Consider the following 17,199-nt stretch of genomic DNA (forward strand, 5'->3'; position numbering starts at 1 on the left):
CTTGAACAGACTTTTGACTCCTGCTTGCCTAGCAGAAGTCCAAAATCAGGAAATGCTGAGCAGGGTGTGCAGCCTTTTCCAATCATAGCTCATCTCACACACTGAACTGCTCTGGGCTGTGTGTAGCAGATTGAGGGAGGCAGTTCTCCCCTGTATGGCTTCAGATGATGTCATGCTGCTGGGATACACCCCTTCCCAGTCTGTGAACCTGACTGAGCAGAAAATACAGAGCAATTTCAAGGTAGAAAACTAATAAATAATAAAAATAAAGGCGGGGGGGGGGGGGGGGGGGGGTGAATGGGTTATAAAATGTAACAAGACCATGAGAGGTACTCTTTAGTAAGTCCGTAGGATGGCAGACTTTAGAGACCCCGCATGCATTACTGCTCTGGCGCCAGAATGCTGGAAATAATGACGATGCCTCACCAACGCAGCACAACATCAACATACACTTAAGACAGGGTGGAGTCATGGACAGCGATGTGCAACCGAGTGCCTGACATTAAAGGCAGAAACACAGCAATGAGTACAGGGGCACTACACTGTCAGATGTGACAATGGAAGTCACTTACAGTAAGTGTTTGTCTCAGACTCTGTAACAGGGCAACTAACTACCTCTGATCAATATCTGCAAGCATAATTGGCACAGTGGGATTCCAAGTGCCCCTTCACTGTGTGCATCCTCTGTTTTTTGACATCACTGTGTGCACTAAACCTGTACTGTGACAATCTTACCTGTTTAGTGACAACACTGTGTGAACTAAACCTGTACTGTGACAATCCTACCTGTTTAGTGACATCACTGTGTGCACTATACCTGTACTGTGGCATTACAGAGTGCATATTTAGATTTGTGACATCACTGTTTGCACTAAATCTGTACTGTGACACTACTGTGTGCATCTGTTTTGTGACATCTCTGTGTGTACTATATCTGTACTATGACATAACTGTGTGCGTTACACTGCACTGACATCACCTAGTGCACTTTTCTCTATATTATGACATCACTGTGTGCATTATCCCTGTACTGTAACACCACCATATGCATTTCCATGCACTGTGACGTCATTGTGCATTTTTACAGTACTAAGGCATCATTGTGTATATTATCCCTGACCTGTAACATCATTTCAGGGGGATTTATCAAGACTGACTTCTCACACCCTGGTTTAAATGTATCCCCTGCCAGTGCCCGAACACCCTATATTTACGCCTCTACATACATCCAGCATGGCCTCAGTGCCCAAGTGTGGGAAGGAAGGAGTAGATGAAAGTCCCCACCTATGTGGAGCAATGGGTTAGGCTCTCCACATCTTTGTGGTGGCCTCTGTTTATGGCACTGTCCACAATGCTGTGCCACATCCACCTCACAATGGGCACCATTGGACCCCAATAACTTAGGCTAGGTTCACACCTGCATCACAGGTTGCGTCAATAGCACCACAGGACTATTTTTGGTCCCAGTCCATCCCTGGCCACAGTCTTTTTTTATTTATTTTTTTACAGAAAAATGTCAGACACCATAATGGAAACTTGACAGACCCTAAGGAATGTGCTGCCACCTTTTCCCATTGTTCTGCTCCTTATAATGGGGTCTGTGTGAAAAGTAGCGCTGTATGGCTGCCATACTGGTTGTCACCTCACATAAAGACTGACTAGCTGCGATTCACAACCGGACTCCACTGACTTTCTTACTATATTCCTCTACAGAGCACTTGTTATGTAAAGGGTTACATTCTCTGGAGCGCACTAAGACGGACCTGAAGCCAGGGTTGGGGGGTCTGTATGCCTGGGGGTCTGGTCCAGGGATAATGGGGGGTGGGAGACGCAGGGATGCAGTCACTATGACACAGACACACTTGGCTGTACCGGACTGAGGGCCACAGAGAGCCGCGGGCAGCAGTGTTGTGCCCACTGTGACGTGAAGGGAGGCGAATAGGTGGGCGGAGGAGATCCCACCTGCCGGTCCTCCATGGGGCACCGTCTCTTTTCATCGTCACTCTCGGTGGAGGCGGGAGGGAAGCCATAGCTGGGCCAAACACACCCAGCATGGCCGGCACAGCAACGGACGGTGACACCGTGGACTGGGCACCGGGGCGGGAGCCTGGGCAGCTGCTATGGGGGAAGACGCTGGAGCGGCTGATGGGCACCCTGACCTGGCAGAGGCCCCTGTACACCCTGGCAGTATTCATCTGCTGCAACTTCCTCTTCTGGTAGGTGATGGCCAGGGGGCACAGCTGGCACCGGGCACTATAATACACAGAGAACTAGGGAGATATGATGGATATTTGATTCATTATAGATAGATGGATAGACAGGCTATAGATATATAAATAGATAAATACCAGATAGATAGAGATATCAAATAGATAGATACTGTAGATAGGTAGATAATAGATATTAGATAGATAAATACAGTAAATAGATATGAGCTAGATAGATAGATAGATATGAGATAGATAGATATGAGATAGATGATAGATATGAGATAGATGACAGATAGATATGAGATAGGTAGATAGATAGATAGATATGAGATAGATAAATATGAGCTAGATAGATAGATATGAGATAGATAGATATGAGATAGATAGATATGAGATAGATAGATATGAGATAGATAGATAGATATGAGATAGATAGATATGAGATAGATGATAGATATGAGATAGATGACAGATAGATATGAGATAGGTAGATAGATAGATAGATATGAGATAGATAAATATGAGCTAGATAGATAGATATGAGATAGATAGATATGAGATAGATAGATATGAGATAGATGATAGATATGAGATAGATAGATATGAGATAGATGATAGATATGAGGATAGATAGATATGAGGATAGATAGATGAGATAGATAGATATGAGATAGATAGATATGAGATAGATGATAGATATGAGATAGATAGATATGAGATAGATGATAGATATGAGATAGATGACAGATAGATATGAGATAGATAGATAGATATGAGATAGATAAATATGAGATAGATAGATATGAGACAGATGATAGATAGATATGAGATAGATAAATATGAGATAGATAGATAGATAGATATGAGATAGATAGATATGAGATAGATGATAGATAGATATGAGATATGAGATCCATAGATACATATGAGATAGATAGATCACATATAACAGATAGAGATATAGATGGGTAATATATGATACATATAAGATATGTAGATGGCATATAGATAGACAGTTATGAGCTAGATAACATGGGTGCAGTGTGTGGACCCAGGGCTGCAGTGCACTGTCATCCTCCAGGCCATGTGCAGTGCTGCTGCATTGTTTTCCTCCAGCCCCTGTGATCTCATCCTCCACAGCTCTATAAATAATCCCATGTAGTGTCGGTATATGGGGAGAAGCCCTGGGAATAGGCAGAACACCCACTGTATATGTTGAATAAATGTTCAAATATTTATTAGAGGTGAAAACTTATAGAATCTTGTGTTACTACAGTGAAACAACAAGCCAGTTAGGGGATGCATATCTTTTCATTGATCATATACAGGGGTCCCTCAACATACGATGGTAATTCAGTCCAAATGAACCATCGTTAGTTGAAACCATTGTATGTTGAGGGATCCGTGCAATGAAAAGAATAGGAAGTTATACTCGCCTGTCCCCGCCGCTCCGGAACATCACCGCTGCCCTGGATGTCGCCCTCCATCGCTGTCGCCGCGTCCCCGGGGTGTCCCCGCCGCTCCGGACCGTCTCTGCTGCCTGGGATCGTCACTCTCCTTCGCCGTCATAACGTCACTGCGCACGCTGCTCCTATTGGATGACGGGACGGCGTGTGCGGCGACATGATGATGACGAAGGAGAGTGATGGCGATGCAGGGGATCCTGATCACTCACCTGTCCAGAGCGCCAGGGACAGGTGAGTGATCATCACCGGACCACACGGGCCACCTTAAACGGCTACGATGCCCGATAGCTGTTTATGCGATGGCCCCGACATACAAAAGCATCGTATTTTGATGCTGCCTTCAACATGCGATGGCCTCTGAGAGGCCATCGTATGTTGAAATTATCGTATGTCAGGGCCATCGTAGGTCGGGGGGGGGGGGGGGGGTCACTGTATTTATGTTATGTGCACACTGTCACCTAGAGGCAATAATATCAGAAAAAAAAACATTGGATTACAGAAGCACTGCACTCTTATGTGTGGCTTATGAGGCCTTTTCATGAAGGTTGTGTGAGCACCATTCTTGTATGGGTTTATCACATTTGGGTTTTGTATGAGATGGTCCATAGCGTGTGTATGAGAGGTAGGGAATGGCATTGTTATGTTTGATAGGAGCCAGGGACTGATTTGATACACATGCTGCAGATGTATGTAAGTAGTAGTGGCTGCTTAGCCATCAGTGGGGACCTGGCTGTGTTTAAGAGGGGGAGTTTGTTGTGGCCCAGTACGGGAGTTGTTACCCCGTACCCTTGCTGCCCTGTCAAGCAGCCTCCCTGCAGTGTCCCCTGGCCCCCCCCCCCTGCATCTGTTCTACTGTAATTGTATATTATCCCCTATGTTATGTATATAAGAATTTTTTATCTTTAACCCCATAACGACAATGGACGTAAATGTACGTCAGGGTGCCGTGGTACTTAACACACCATGACATACATTTACACTCCGCCGTGTCCGCGAGCACCAGACCGGTGCTCGCGTCATGTGCGGCAGGTCCCGGCTGCTATCAGCAGCCAGGGACCCGCCGGTAATGGCGGACATCCGCGATCGCGCGGATGTCCACCATTAACTTTTCAGATGCCGTGATCAATACAGATCATGGCATCTGTGGCAGTGCCGTACTTTAAATGGATGATCAGATCGTCCGCAGCGCTGCTGCGGGGATCCGATCATCCAGCATGGCAGCCGGAGGTCCCCTGACCTGTCTCCGGCTGTCTCCAGGGGTCTTCTGCTCTGGTCCGAGATCGAGCAGACCAAAGCAGAAGATCACCGATAACACTGTTCAGTGCTATGCCCTATGCATAGCACTGAACAGTATTAGCAATCAAATGATTGTTATAAATAGTCTCCTATGGGGACTGTTAAAGGAAAACTGTCACATGTTTTCTCACGCACTATCCACAGTTACTGATGGATAGTGTGAGAGAGGCTGATTCCAATGAGCCCTATCTTGCCCGGATCCGTCCGGCCGTTCGCCCGCAATCGTAGTTTTATTCTATGTGGAAATCTTGCTGTAACTGGCACGGGCGGGGCTTCTGCAGCTAACTGGCACTGACGTCAGCGCCGTTTATGAATATTCATCCCCCCTCCCTCCAGTTCTCCCTCTCTTCGCCGCTCCTAATTGGAGGGAGGGGTGATGAATATTCATAAGCGGCGCTGGCGTCAGTGCCAGTTAGCTGCAGAAGCCCCGCCTGTGCCAGTTACAGGAAGATTTCCACATATAATAAAACTACAATTGAGGGCGAACGGCCGGGTGGATCCGGGCAAGAAAGGGCTCATTGGAATCAGCATCTCCCACACTATCCATCAGTATCTGTGGATAGTGCGGGAGAAAACATGTGACAGTTTTCCTTTAAAGTGTAAAAAAAAAAAAGTAAAAAATGTAAAATTAAAAAGTAAAAAAATTTGAAAAATCCCCTCCCCCAATAAAAAGGTAAAACGTAAGTTTTTCCCATTTTACCCCCCTAAAAAGCGTTAAAAAAAAAAATTAATATACATATTTGGTATCACCGCGTACGTAAAAGTCTGAAACATTAAAATATATTGTTAATTATCCTGTATGGTGAACGACGTAAACGTAAAAAAATAAAAAATATCCCAAATTGCTGCTTTTTTGTCACATTTTATTCTGAAAAAATTTATAAAAAATTCATAAAAAGTAAAACCTAAGCAAAAGTGGTACCGACAAAAACTACAGATCATGGCGCAAAAAAATTAGCCCCATGCCGCCCCATATACAGAAAAATCATGGGTATCATTTTAATCGTATTGACCCACAGAATAAAGAAAACATGTAATTTTTACCGGAAAGTGTACAGCGTGAAAACAAAACCTTCCAAAATTTGCACATAAATAATATTTGTTTGGTTGCGCCGTACATTTTATGGTAAAATCAGTGATGTAATTACAAAGTACAATTGGTGATTCAATAAACAAGCCCTCATATGGGTTTGTGGATGGAAATATAAGAGAGTTATGATTTTTAGAAGGCGAGGAGGAAAAAACGAAAATGCAAAAATAAAATTGGTCTGGTCCTTAAGGCCAAAATGGGCCTGGTCCTTAAGAGGTTAAGAAAGGTTAACATGTGATCATGTGAGTTGTCATGCGATTGTTACCCAGAAGGTATCAGTGACCAGGTGACTTAAGGGTGACCGATGGGACCCCACCAGAGTCTTCCCCATAAAAGCCCTGGGAGGAGTCTCTTCTCTCTCTTAGTTCCTGAGTCTTTGCTGAGGTGTAGTCAAGCCTAAGATTGTATCTGGATTCATAGGAGGGATCAAGTCAAGTTTGCAGCCACAAGGTACAAGTCTACAAGTAAGCTAAAGTCACAGCTTAGTCTGTCTCCAGTCAAGTCAAGTCAGTCACTGTCATCTATTGTCAAGTCAACGTTGCCTGCACTAAATTGTCCAAAACCACTTTAAGTCCCAGCAAGCCCTTAAGGTCTCTGAAGTCACTGGTCATCTCCGTGGGCCTGGCTACACTGTATAGACTGTACCGTCTGTCACTTAGTAAAGCTACCCTTGTCCGTAACGTGGCGTCGGAGTCAATATTGCCCCCATGTCTAGCCCAGGATTCAGCGGTATACCTTCGGGTGGTATTGAGGATAAACCACGCCCTGGTGTCACGAATACAAGGGGTTAATGCCATCTGCCCATAGGGTACCGTATATACTCGAGTATAGGCCGAGTTTTTCAGCACGATTTTTCGTGCTGAAAACACCCCCCTCGGCTTATACTCGAGTGAACTCCCCCACCCGCAGTGGTCTTCAACCTGCGGACCTCCAGAGGTTTCAAAACTACAACTCCCAGCAAGCCCGGGCAGCCATCGGCTGTCCGGGCTTGCTGGGAGTTGTAGTTTTGAAACCTCCGGAGGTCCGCAGGTTGAAGACCACTGCGGCCTTCAACATCATCCAGCCCCCTCTCACCCCCTTTAGTTCTGAGTACTCACCTCCGCTCGGCGCTGGTCCGGTCCTGCAGGGCTGTCCGGTGAGGAGGTGGTCCGGTGAGGAGGTGGTCCGGGCTGCTATCTTCACCGGGGAGGCCTCTTCTAAGCGCTTCGGGCCCGGCCTCAGAATAGTCACGTTGCCTTGACAACGACGCAGATACGTCGTTGTCAAGGCAACGGCTCTATTCCGGGCCGGAAGCGCGGAGAAGAGGCGCCCCCGTTGAAGATAGCAGCCCGGACCACCTCCTCACCGGACCACCTCCTTACCGGACAGCCCTGCAGGACCGGACCAGCGCCGAGCGGAGGTGAGTACTCAGAACTAAAGGGGGTGAGAGGGGGCTGGATGATGTTGAAGGCCGCAGTGGTCTTCAACCTGCGGACCTCCGGAGGTTTCAAAACTACAACTCCCAGCAAGCCCGGACAGCCGATGGCTGCCCGGGCTTGCTGGGAGTTGTAGTTTTGAAACCTCTGGAGGTCCGCATGTTGAAGGCCGCAGTGGTCTTCAACCTGCGGACCTCCGGAGGTTTCAAAACTACAACTCCCAGCAAGCCCGGACAGCCGATGGCTGCCCGGGCTTGCTGGGAGTTGTAGTTTTGAAACCTCTGGAGGTCCGCATGTTGAAGGCCGCAGTGGTCTTCAACCTGCGGACCTCCGGAGGTTTCAAAACTACAACTCCCAGCAAGCCCGGACAGCCGATGGCTGCCCGGGCTTGCTGGGAGTTGTAGTTTTGAAACCTCTGGAGGTCCGCAGGTTGAAGACCACTGAGGGCGAATGATGAGAAGAGGATGATGAAGGGGGGGGGTGTGGGGATGATGAAGGGGGGTGGGGATGATGAAGGGGGGGGTGTGGGATGATTACAAGGGGATGATGAAGGGGGGATGTGTGGGATGATAAGGGGATGTGTGGGATGATGACAAGGGGATGATGAAGGGGGGATGTGTGGGATGATGACAAGGGGATGATGAAGGGGGGATGTGTGGGATGATGACAAGGGGATGATGAAGGGGGGATGTGTGGGATGATAAGGGGATGTGTGGGATGATGACAAGGGGATGATGAAGGGGGGATGTGTGGGATGATAAGGGGATGTGTGGGATGATGACAAGGGGATGATGAAGGGGGGATGTGTGGGATGATGACAAGGGGATGATGAGGATGTTAATGACGGGTCTGGATGATGACAGGGGGGGATGAGGTATTTCCCACCCTAGGCTTATACTCGAGTCAATAACTTTTCCTGGGATTTTGGGTTGAAATTAGGGGTCTCGGCTTATACTCGGGTCGGCTTATACTCGAGTATATACGGTAATTCCATCTGCCCTGCATCACACCGCATGCCACAAGAAAGTATGTCTCAGAATGGTTATTTCATGGGGAATACAAATATTTACTAGGGAGGCATCAAAATTTTGGCAAGCAAAAATTATCGGCCGAAAATGTGGCTGTGGACATTTTGCAAAAAGGAAAATTAGTGCAAAAATGGGAGTGGGTGCGGTTTACAGTAGGGGGTGGGTTATAAAGTTTTCTACATCCTTTTAAACATGCTCTTCATGTGTCTGCTTCACTTCCTCTCTACGCCTGCAATGTGTACAACTCCCACTTCACAGGAGAGAGTGTAATACAGTATGTACATGTCATAACCAGTGCCGTGCAGCTGTGATGTCATACTGGAAGGGAGAATAATGTGTACCACCTATAGTGTGTCCCCTTCTCTGTGTGCCCTTCCTATATTGTGTCCCCTGCTTTGTGTACCCTCTACAGTGTGTCCTCTTCTGTTGCCACCCCAATATTGTCCCCTTTGTGTACCACCTAGAGTGTTTCCTTCTCTGTGTACCCCTCTCATAGTGTGTCCCCTCCTCTGTGTACCTCCCTATAGTGCCTCCTCCTCTTTGTACCCCCTATAGTGTTCCCTCCTCTTTGAAATCCTTATAATGTCCCCCCTACTCTGTGAACACCCCTATAGTGTGTGTGTGTGTTGGGGGGGAGAGAGGGCAATTATTTGCATTGGAGCCCTTTGATTTCCCTGTGATTCCCGCAGAGCCCAGCCAGAACCTTCTATACCCGCACCCACAGACCAGCATGCATCCCAAACTCCCCTCTATAATAGGAAAGTAGAAAACTTGACTGTTCCTGGCGCTGGTTCTCTGGACAGTAATAGATTAAGACATCTGGTATATTCCTTTAAAGCTGGTTTATTGAGCAGCTGATTGTATTTTAAATAACTTGTCTGTCTTGTTGTATACACTTCCTGAAGAAGGGTCCGTACGGACCAGAAACGCGTTGCCTGTGTATTTGCTCAATAAACCAGCTTTAAAGGAATATACCAGATGTCTTAATCTATTCCTGTCCAGAGAACCAGCGCCAGGAACGGTCAAGTTTTCTACTTTCCTATTATTGCTTCATACTAGGAGCGAGCCTGCTTCCAGAGGACCGTGGCTGCAGATCTGGAGTCTTTGATAATGCAAGATTAGGTGTTGTGCTCTGAGCGCAACCCTACTTTGTAAGTGTATCCCCTTGTACGTATCTTATCACTTATAATACAGCCTTCACTAGCGGCGCAAATTGCCCTTTTTTTCTCTTTTTTTCTTGTGTGAAACTCCCCTCTATGTAACTGCCAGTTATTTAAAAAAAAAACTGAGCAATGGGAATCCATGCAGCATTGATCAGCAACCTGTGGCTTTTGTATAGAACTATAACTCCCACCATGCCCTAACACCCCCTATGGCTCTGCAGCTGACCCAAACAAAAACTACAACTCCCAGCATGCTGCACTATATCTTTTTAGTGCAACAGACTGGAAGTTGTAGTCTTGGCTTGGTTCAGCTGCAGTGCCTTAGGCTGTGCAAAATTCTGAGATAATACAATTATACAAACACAGGGGGTGGGGGCAAGTGTTTGGTCAAGCACATCTTACATTTTTGGTTTCAGACCAAAATGTTCATTTCGGTGTGCCACTAATATTTACTAACAGACACAGTGAGAAGCAGCCACAGATTCCCTTTAAAGACTATTGTGGAAAGTTTAGATGCTTTCTCCTGCACCTACCCCTTAGGTTAAACTTCTGCTGACCTTATATTTCTTACTGAGGTGCAGTACCTAGAGTGTTGTTTCAGGAGGAGTTTATTGGACACTTTGGTTAGCCAGTAGTTACTTAGGAGGGCAGAAAAACTATTAACAGTTCTCAAGGCCACAAGGATACAAAAGTACACTCTCTGGGGTAGGGGCTATAATTAAACTTTTTAAAACCCCCAAGGGGAACTTCTTTGCAGCCTTTGCTAGACCTGATCTAACTACTACTTGGGCATCTAACCTCTGGTACACATGACTTCTAGCACAGGCCAGATCAGGATACAGATTTGTTTAAAGTCCAAAAGACTTTCATCCGTTTCCTGAATGCTGTAGTCTCAGGCTACAAAGTTGCTTTTAATAAATAAAGAGATTTAAAGGAGTAGCCTAGTGCTGGCTATTCCTCCTCCATTGTGCCCGGGCTGAAAAAAAAAATGAAACTAAACTTTCACTCACCTTCCTGTGTCCTCCGGTCCCGTCTTCTGCCTTCTTCCTGTGCACGGATCGTCACACGGCGTAACACTCAGCATAACACTGGCCGCAGCGATGTGCCACCTCTGCCGGTGTTAGGCTGATTGCCGTGTGACGATCTGTGCACAGGAAGAAGGTGAAGATGGGACCAGAGGACTGATCAGCTGTAGCAGCGCTCCGGGGAACGCAGGAAGGTGAGTGAAAGTTTATTTTCATTATTTTTTTTCAGCCGGGCACAATGGAGGAGGAATAGTGGGCACTAGAGTACTCCTTTAAACAGATATCCTGCCTTGATCAGCGTTAAAGGGGTACCCCGGTGGAAAACTTTTTTTTTTAATTAACTGTTGCCAGAAAGTTAAACAGATTTGTAAATTAATTTGCAAAGCAATAGATGGCACTCACGATATTGCAGTTCCTTGTGTTTTATTGTAGTCAGGTCGGTAACAGGTTGGCCAACGGGCCGTTTCTCGATAACAACAGCGCTTTCTTAAGACCATGATAATCATGGTCTTGAGAAAGTGCTGTTGTTAGCGAGAAACAGCCCGTTGGCCAACCTGTTACCGACCTGACTACAATAAAACACAAGGAACTGCAATATCGTGAGTGCCATCTATTTCTTTGCAAATTGTTTTGGACTTTGGTTTTCCGATTGAGCACCACGTAGTAAGCAGTATTACTGGACTGGTTGTGAGTAGCTGTGAGAGGTTCTACATTACCACAATAGTGCATAGCAGTGCTGCCTGCCTGTTTTCTTGCAAATTGAGATTTGTAAATTACTTCTATTAATAAATCTTAATCATTCCAGTACTTATTAGCTGCTGAATACTACAGAGGTAATTATTTTCTTTTTGGAACACAGAGCTCTCTGCTGACATCATGACCACAGTGCTCTCTGCTGACACCTCTGTCCATTTTAAGAATTGTCCAGAGTGGGCGAAAATCCCCTTAGAAAGCATATGCTGCTCTGGACAGTTCCTAAAATGGACAGAGATGTCAGCAGAGAGCACTGTGCTCGTGATGTCAGCAGAGAGCACTGTATTCCAAAAAGAAAAGAATTTCCTCTGTAGTATTCAGCAGCTAATAAGTACGGGAAGGATTAAGATTTTGTAATAGAAGTAATTTACAAATCTGTTTAACTTTCTGGCACCAGTTGCTTTAAAAAAAAAAAGTTTTCCACTGGAGTACCCCTTTAACCTCTTAAGGACCAAGGACGTTCTGGAACGTCCCCGCACCCTGGGCTTTAAGGACCCAGGACGTTCCAGAATGTCCTGGTGTTTCTCCGGTCTCTACCGCGCACTGGGCAGAGATCGGAACGGCATGTCTTCTGTAATCGTTCAGCAGGCATGCCGTGCAAATGCCGAGGGGGGTCCAGGGACCCCCGCATGTCGACGATCGCCGGAGATCACTTGCAAAATCACGCAAGCGATCTTCGGCGATTCGGGTCACTTGTGACCCGATGACCCGGTAATAAATGGTGATCGGCGGTGTACAATTCACCGCCAATCACCTGCCGTTGCTGGGGAGCGGTGACAGTATTGTCACCGCCCCAGCAACGCTGCTATTGGCCGGCGAGCGTCCAGCCAATAGCAGTGCGGCAGAGGAGGGGTTAACGGTCCCTTCCCGCTGCTGCACCAGCTCTCTGTGTTCAGTCAGCGGGTGCAGCAGTGAGGAGAAGACCGTGGATCCCCCCTCAGAGCTCCGGAGCCCCCTCAGGAGCCTTAGAATAGGAACAGCGGATTGCAGGGACAGGTAGGATTTAATAAAGTAAAAAAAGTAAAAAAAAAGTCATCCCCCCGACCACCTAATAGGTCCCCAAGGGTCCTATTAGGGTCTGATCCCTGACCCCAGGTCCTATTAGGGGTTCAGGGAGTTGCGTTTGCCACCCCTTTTTTTTTGGGCCGCAGCTTTTTTTTTTTTTCTAAACACCAAGCACCACACACTACATACTTCCCCGCCCCCCCCCCCCGCATACACCCCCTTCCCCCCCCACCACTGCCCCCCCCCGCCACCGTAGAAAAAAGGTGATGGCCCGCCGGGCATTTTCGGCAGCGGAGGCTTACGCTTTTTTAGCCTCCGACTCCGAATCTGCCAGTGAGGACGAGGGAGATCCTACATTTTTGTGTTCTTCCTCGCCCTCCTCATCATCTAGTAGTGATGATGAGTCCCCTGTACGGCGGCGGAGACGCCGCCAGGCGAGGCCACGCACCCCCCATGAGAGTGACCCAGTGGCCGACACTAGTACGAATGGCAATGCCGCTCGTTATAGGAGTCCGGCCCCCCAGACAAGTGCATCGGCAATGTTCGGTGATTCGGGTAATTCGGGTCACTTGTGACCCGATGACCCGGTAATAAATGGTGATCGGCGGTGTACAATTCACCGCCAATCACCTGCCAAGCATTTTCGGTAAAATTATTATTTTTTTTACATATGCAAAAGTCGTGAAACCCCTGTGGGGTATTAAGGTTCACTTTACCCCTTGTTATGTTCCCCAAGGGGTCTAGTTTCCAAAATATAATGCCATGTGTTTTTTTTTTTTTTTTGCTGTTCTGGCACCATAGGGGCTTCCTAAATGCGGCATGCCCCCAGAGCAAAATTTGCTTCCAAAAACCCAAATGTGACTACTCCTCTTCTGAGACCTGTAGTGCGCCAGTAGAGCAGTTTTCACCATCATATGAGGTGTTTTCTGAATCGGGAGAAATTGAGCTTCAAATTTTGGGGGGTATTTTCTGCTATTACCCTTTTTAAAAATGTAAAATTTTGGGGGAAAACAAGCATTTTATGTAAAAAAAATACTTTTTTTTTTTTACATGTGCAAAAGTCATGAAACACCTGTGGGGTATTAAGGCTCACTTAATTCCTTGTTACATTCCCCGAGGGGTCTAGTTTCCAAAATGGAATGCCATGTGTTTTTTTTTGTTGTTGCTGTTTTGGCACCCTGGGGGCTTCCTAAAGGTGACAAAAGCCATTTCAGAAAAATGTTCTCTCCAAAATCCCCTTGTCGCTCCTTCCCTTCTGAGCCCTCTACTGCGCCCGCCGAACACTTTACATAGACATATGAGGTATGTGCTTACTCGAGAGAAATTGGGCTACAAATACCAGTAAAAATTTTCTCCTTTTACCCCTTGCAAAAATAAAAAAATTGGGTCTACAAGAACATGCGAGTGTAAAAAATGAAGATTTTGAATTTTCTCCTTCACTTTGCTGCTATTCCTGTGAAACAACTAAAGGGTTAAAACACTGACTGAATGTCATTTTGAATACTTTGGGTGGTGTAGTTTTTATAATGGGGTAATTTATGGGGTATTTCTAATATGAAGACCCTTCAAATCCACTTCAAAACTGAACTGGTCCCTGAAAAATAGTGAGTTTAAAAATTTTGTGAAAATTTTAAAAATTGCTGCTGAACTTTGAAGCCCTCTGGTGACTTTCAAAAGTAAAAACTCATAAATTTTATGATGCAAACATAAAGTAGACATATTGTATATGTGATCCAAAATTTTTTTTATTTTGAATATCCATTTTCCTTACAAGCAGAGAGCTTCAAAGTTAGAAAAATGCAAAATTTTCTTTTTTTTCATCAAATTTGGGGATTTTTCACCATGAAAGGATGCAAGTTACCACAAAATGTTACCACTATGTTAAAGAAGAATATGTCACGAAAAAACAGTCTCGGAATCAGAATGATAACTAAAAGCATTCCAGAGTTATTAAAGGAAATCTGTCATCAGAATCACCCGCACTAAACCTGTTACACAGGCTTGTAGTGCGGGTGATCCTGATTAAGACACTTCTTACCTGGTTAAAAATGGTTCAGTGGTTCTTAAGATAGCTATATTTTTAGTTTTCTGTTATTCCCTGGCTTGGGACTCAGTGGGAGGTGTTATCATCTGGGACTCGGCCACACGTCATTCTAGCTGGGCGGAGCTGCTGCCCGGCTCATGAATATTCATGAACTTATCCTCCTGGTCTAATTCTTCTTTCTCGGTCTGGTGTGGAGGGCCGCGCATGCGCCGCGTTCCGTACACCCGGAAGCGGCGTTCTCCCCCCGGCTTCACTCAAGCTGCGGCCCTATACAAGTAAGAAGACGGGCTGCATGCGTGAAAAGCCGGGGGTGGGAGGAAGGGAGGGACGGAGGGTGTATTTATTCACAAACAGACCGAGAAAGAAGAATTAGACCAGGAGGATAAGTTCATGAATATTCATGAGCCGGGCGGCAGCTCCGCCCAGCTACAATGACATGTGGCCGAGTCCCAGATGATAACACCTCCCACTGAGTCCCAAGTCAGGGAATAACAGAAAACTAAAAATATAGATATCTTAAGAAGAACTGAACCATTTTTAACCAGGTAAGGAGCGTTTTAATCAGGATCACCCGCACTACAAGCCTGTGTAACATGTTTAGTGCGGGTGATTCTGATTACAGATTTCCTTTAATGTTTAAAGTGACAGTGGTCAGATGTTCAAAAAACGCTCTGGTCCTAAGGTGTAAAATGGCCTGGTCCTTAAGGCCTTCAGCCTATATAGCGTTGATACCTTATAACAGCATATAAATAAGAAGGCTCCATTTTTAGTGCTTCAGTCTGTGCCTTTATGTGATGCAGTGAATTATGTTCCATAGAGGTGAGTCACCATGTCTCTGTGACAAATGATTAATGGCACCAGGCTTTCCAGGCAGCCAGAAGAGGCCAGTAGTGAAGAAGCATTTTATAACATAGCTCCAATGTAGAATGAAGGCAGTCCTGCAGTGCAGTCAGACTTTATATTTTATTGAAAGGCTTTTAGTGTAGTGTAGCTCACATAACTACCCATACTAGGCCTGGCTGCTATAGAGTAAACATAAAATATGGATTTATATTATTAAGGATGGAGGTACTGTATATTAGTAAGAAATTGTTCAAATTGTTATTAAATGTAAGTAAATGGAATTCAGCAAAGTAATGTATACATCCCATATATTTACATTAGGGAATTGTAAGCACATCCATCTTATATTTACAGATGTATCTGTCAGTAAACATGATTTAACATGAACTCCTCTCAAAGGGTGAATACTGGTCACCTAACATGCGCGGGGCCAAGTGCACAGTACCCCGCCCAATGAATGTAGAGAGTTAGTGGCGCTGCTCTGTGCCACCATACAATAGAAAGTGAATAGTTATGCTCAACGAAGAAGGGAAATGAAGAGGAGAGCACGGCGTCATATGCTACTAACGCTGAAAGGATACATAAGCGGAGGTGGCTAGGAATCCTGTTAGATACTTGACACCTGCGGGGTGCATGCAATAAAGCTGTAGTAACAATGTAATAAACACAAAAACAATAGCATGCAATCACCACGCCTATATTGTCTATACATCCGGAGATTGGGGGCATCGGTAGAACATCGGGCTGGAAGCGAAGCGTTCAGAGGCTATGCCGGTCGTTTCACGTGTCTATGTGCGCTTCTTCCAGCCGGAGAGGCCGGAAGAAGCGTGCATAGACGCGTGAAACGACCGGCGTAGCCTCTGAGCGCTTCGCTTCCAGCCCGATGTCCTCCCGGTGCCCAGGATCTCCGGACGTATAGACACCATAGGCGTGGTGAGTGCATGCTATTGTTCTTTGTGTTTATTAGAAAGTGAATAGTAATGCACACGTTTGCTGGGTGCAAGAGTAACCTGGCAAATGTATTGGCAAACCACACAGTACAGTGTATGCAGCCTCCATCTGTTGCAAAACTACAACAATGCCCAACAGCCAAAGTTGTAGTTTTGCAACAGCTGGAGGCACATTGTTTGGGAAATACTGGTGTATACATTGCTACTCCTATAGACTTAGTTACATCTGTACATTTTGGAAATATAAATTAACGGGTATATGCCTTGCACCGCATTTGCTATGTGACGTTTGGCTTCACATAAAGGGGGACTGAAATGTGCCAAAATTGGCACAACGTTCTGGCAGATATTAGGCCAACTGATATGTTTTTGTAAAGTTGGACAAAAAGTGTCTAAAGATCCACCAGATTCATCAAACAGCATGAGAGACACTGTTATAAATCGGCCACATTCTTTGGGTACGTTCACACTGCGGAATCTCCGCTCGCAGAATTCCGTGAGCAAGGATTCCGTCTGGCGGCCACCACTGAAAATATTAGGACTGCGCGGCACTGTGCCGTCACCATTGACAGCTATGCAGTGCTGGAAGACTTCTGCGCAAAGAATTTTGCGGTGAACAATTTCAGCGGCGGAGTTGTCCACCAATGAAATTCCTCAGTGTGAATGGGTCTGCGGAAGACCCATTCACACTGGTGGTAACGTTCTCTCTCCACAGGAATTCTGTAGTGTGAACATACTCTTAGACTGCTTTGTTGAGTTTACACTACTAAGCATTAGGGTACATTCACACGTGCACATTTTGCTGCAGCTTTTTCTACCCATTACAGGTAATGGCTAGCATAACCAGCTGCAGAAAATTCACAGCCAAATCAGCAGCAAAATAAACACATGAGAACGTACACTAGGACAGT

The 17,199-nt window shown here is 45.9% G+C and overlaps 1 protein-coding gene across 2 annotated transcripts in view; it reads left to right on the forward strand.

Annotated features, from left to right (window-relative positions):
• The first annotated feature begins 1,823 nt into the window (after positions 1 to 1,823).
• The window catches only part of RETREG1 (reticulophagy regulator 1), a 173,222-nt gene continuing 157,846 nt past the window's right edge, over positions 1,824 to 17,199 (forward strand). Inside the window, exon 1 of one of the 2 annotated variants that reach the window (XM_056520939.1) lies at positions 1,824 to 2,216. In XM_056520939.1, the coding sequence (XP_056376914.1) occupies positions 2,053 to 2,216 (164 nt within the window). In that variant the 5' untranslated portion in view covers positions 1,824 to 2,052. The remainder of the gene's footprint in view (positions 2,217 to 17,199) is intronic. The other variant, XM_056520940.1, reaches the window with a different exon arrangement.

This window comes from Hyla sarda, chromosome 5 (assembly GCF_029499605.1).
Source record: "Hyla sarda isolate aHylSar1 chromosome 5, aHylSar1.hap1, whole genome shotgun sequence".
In the NCBI taxonomy this organism is placed as follows: Eukaryota; Metazoa; Chordata; class Amphibia; order Anura; family Hylidae; genus Hyla; species Hyla sarda.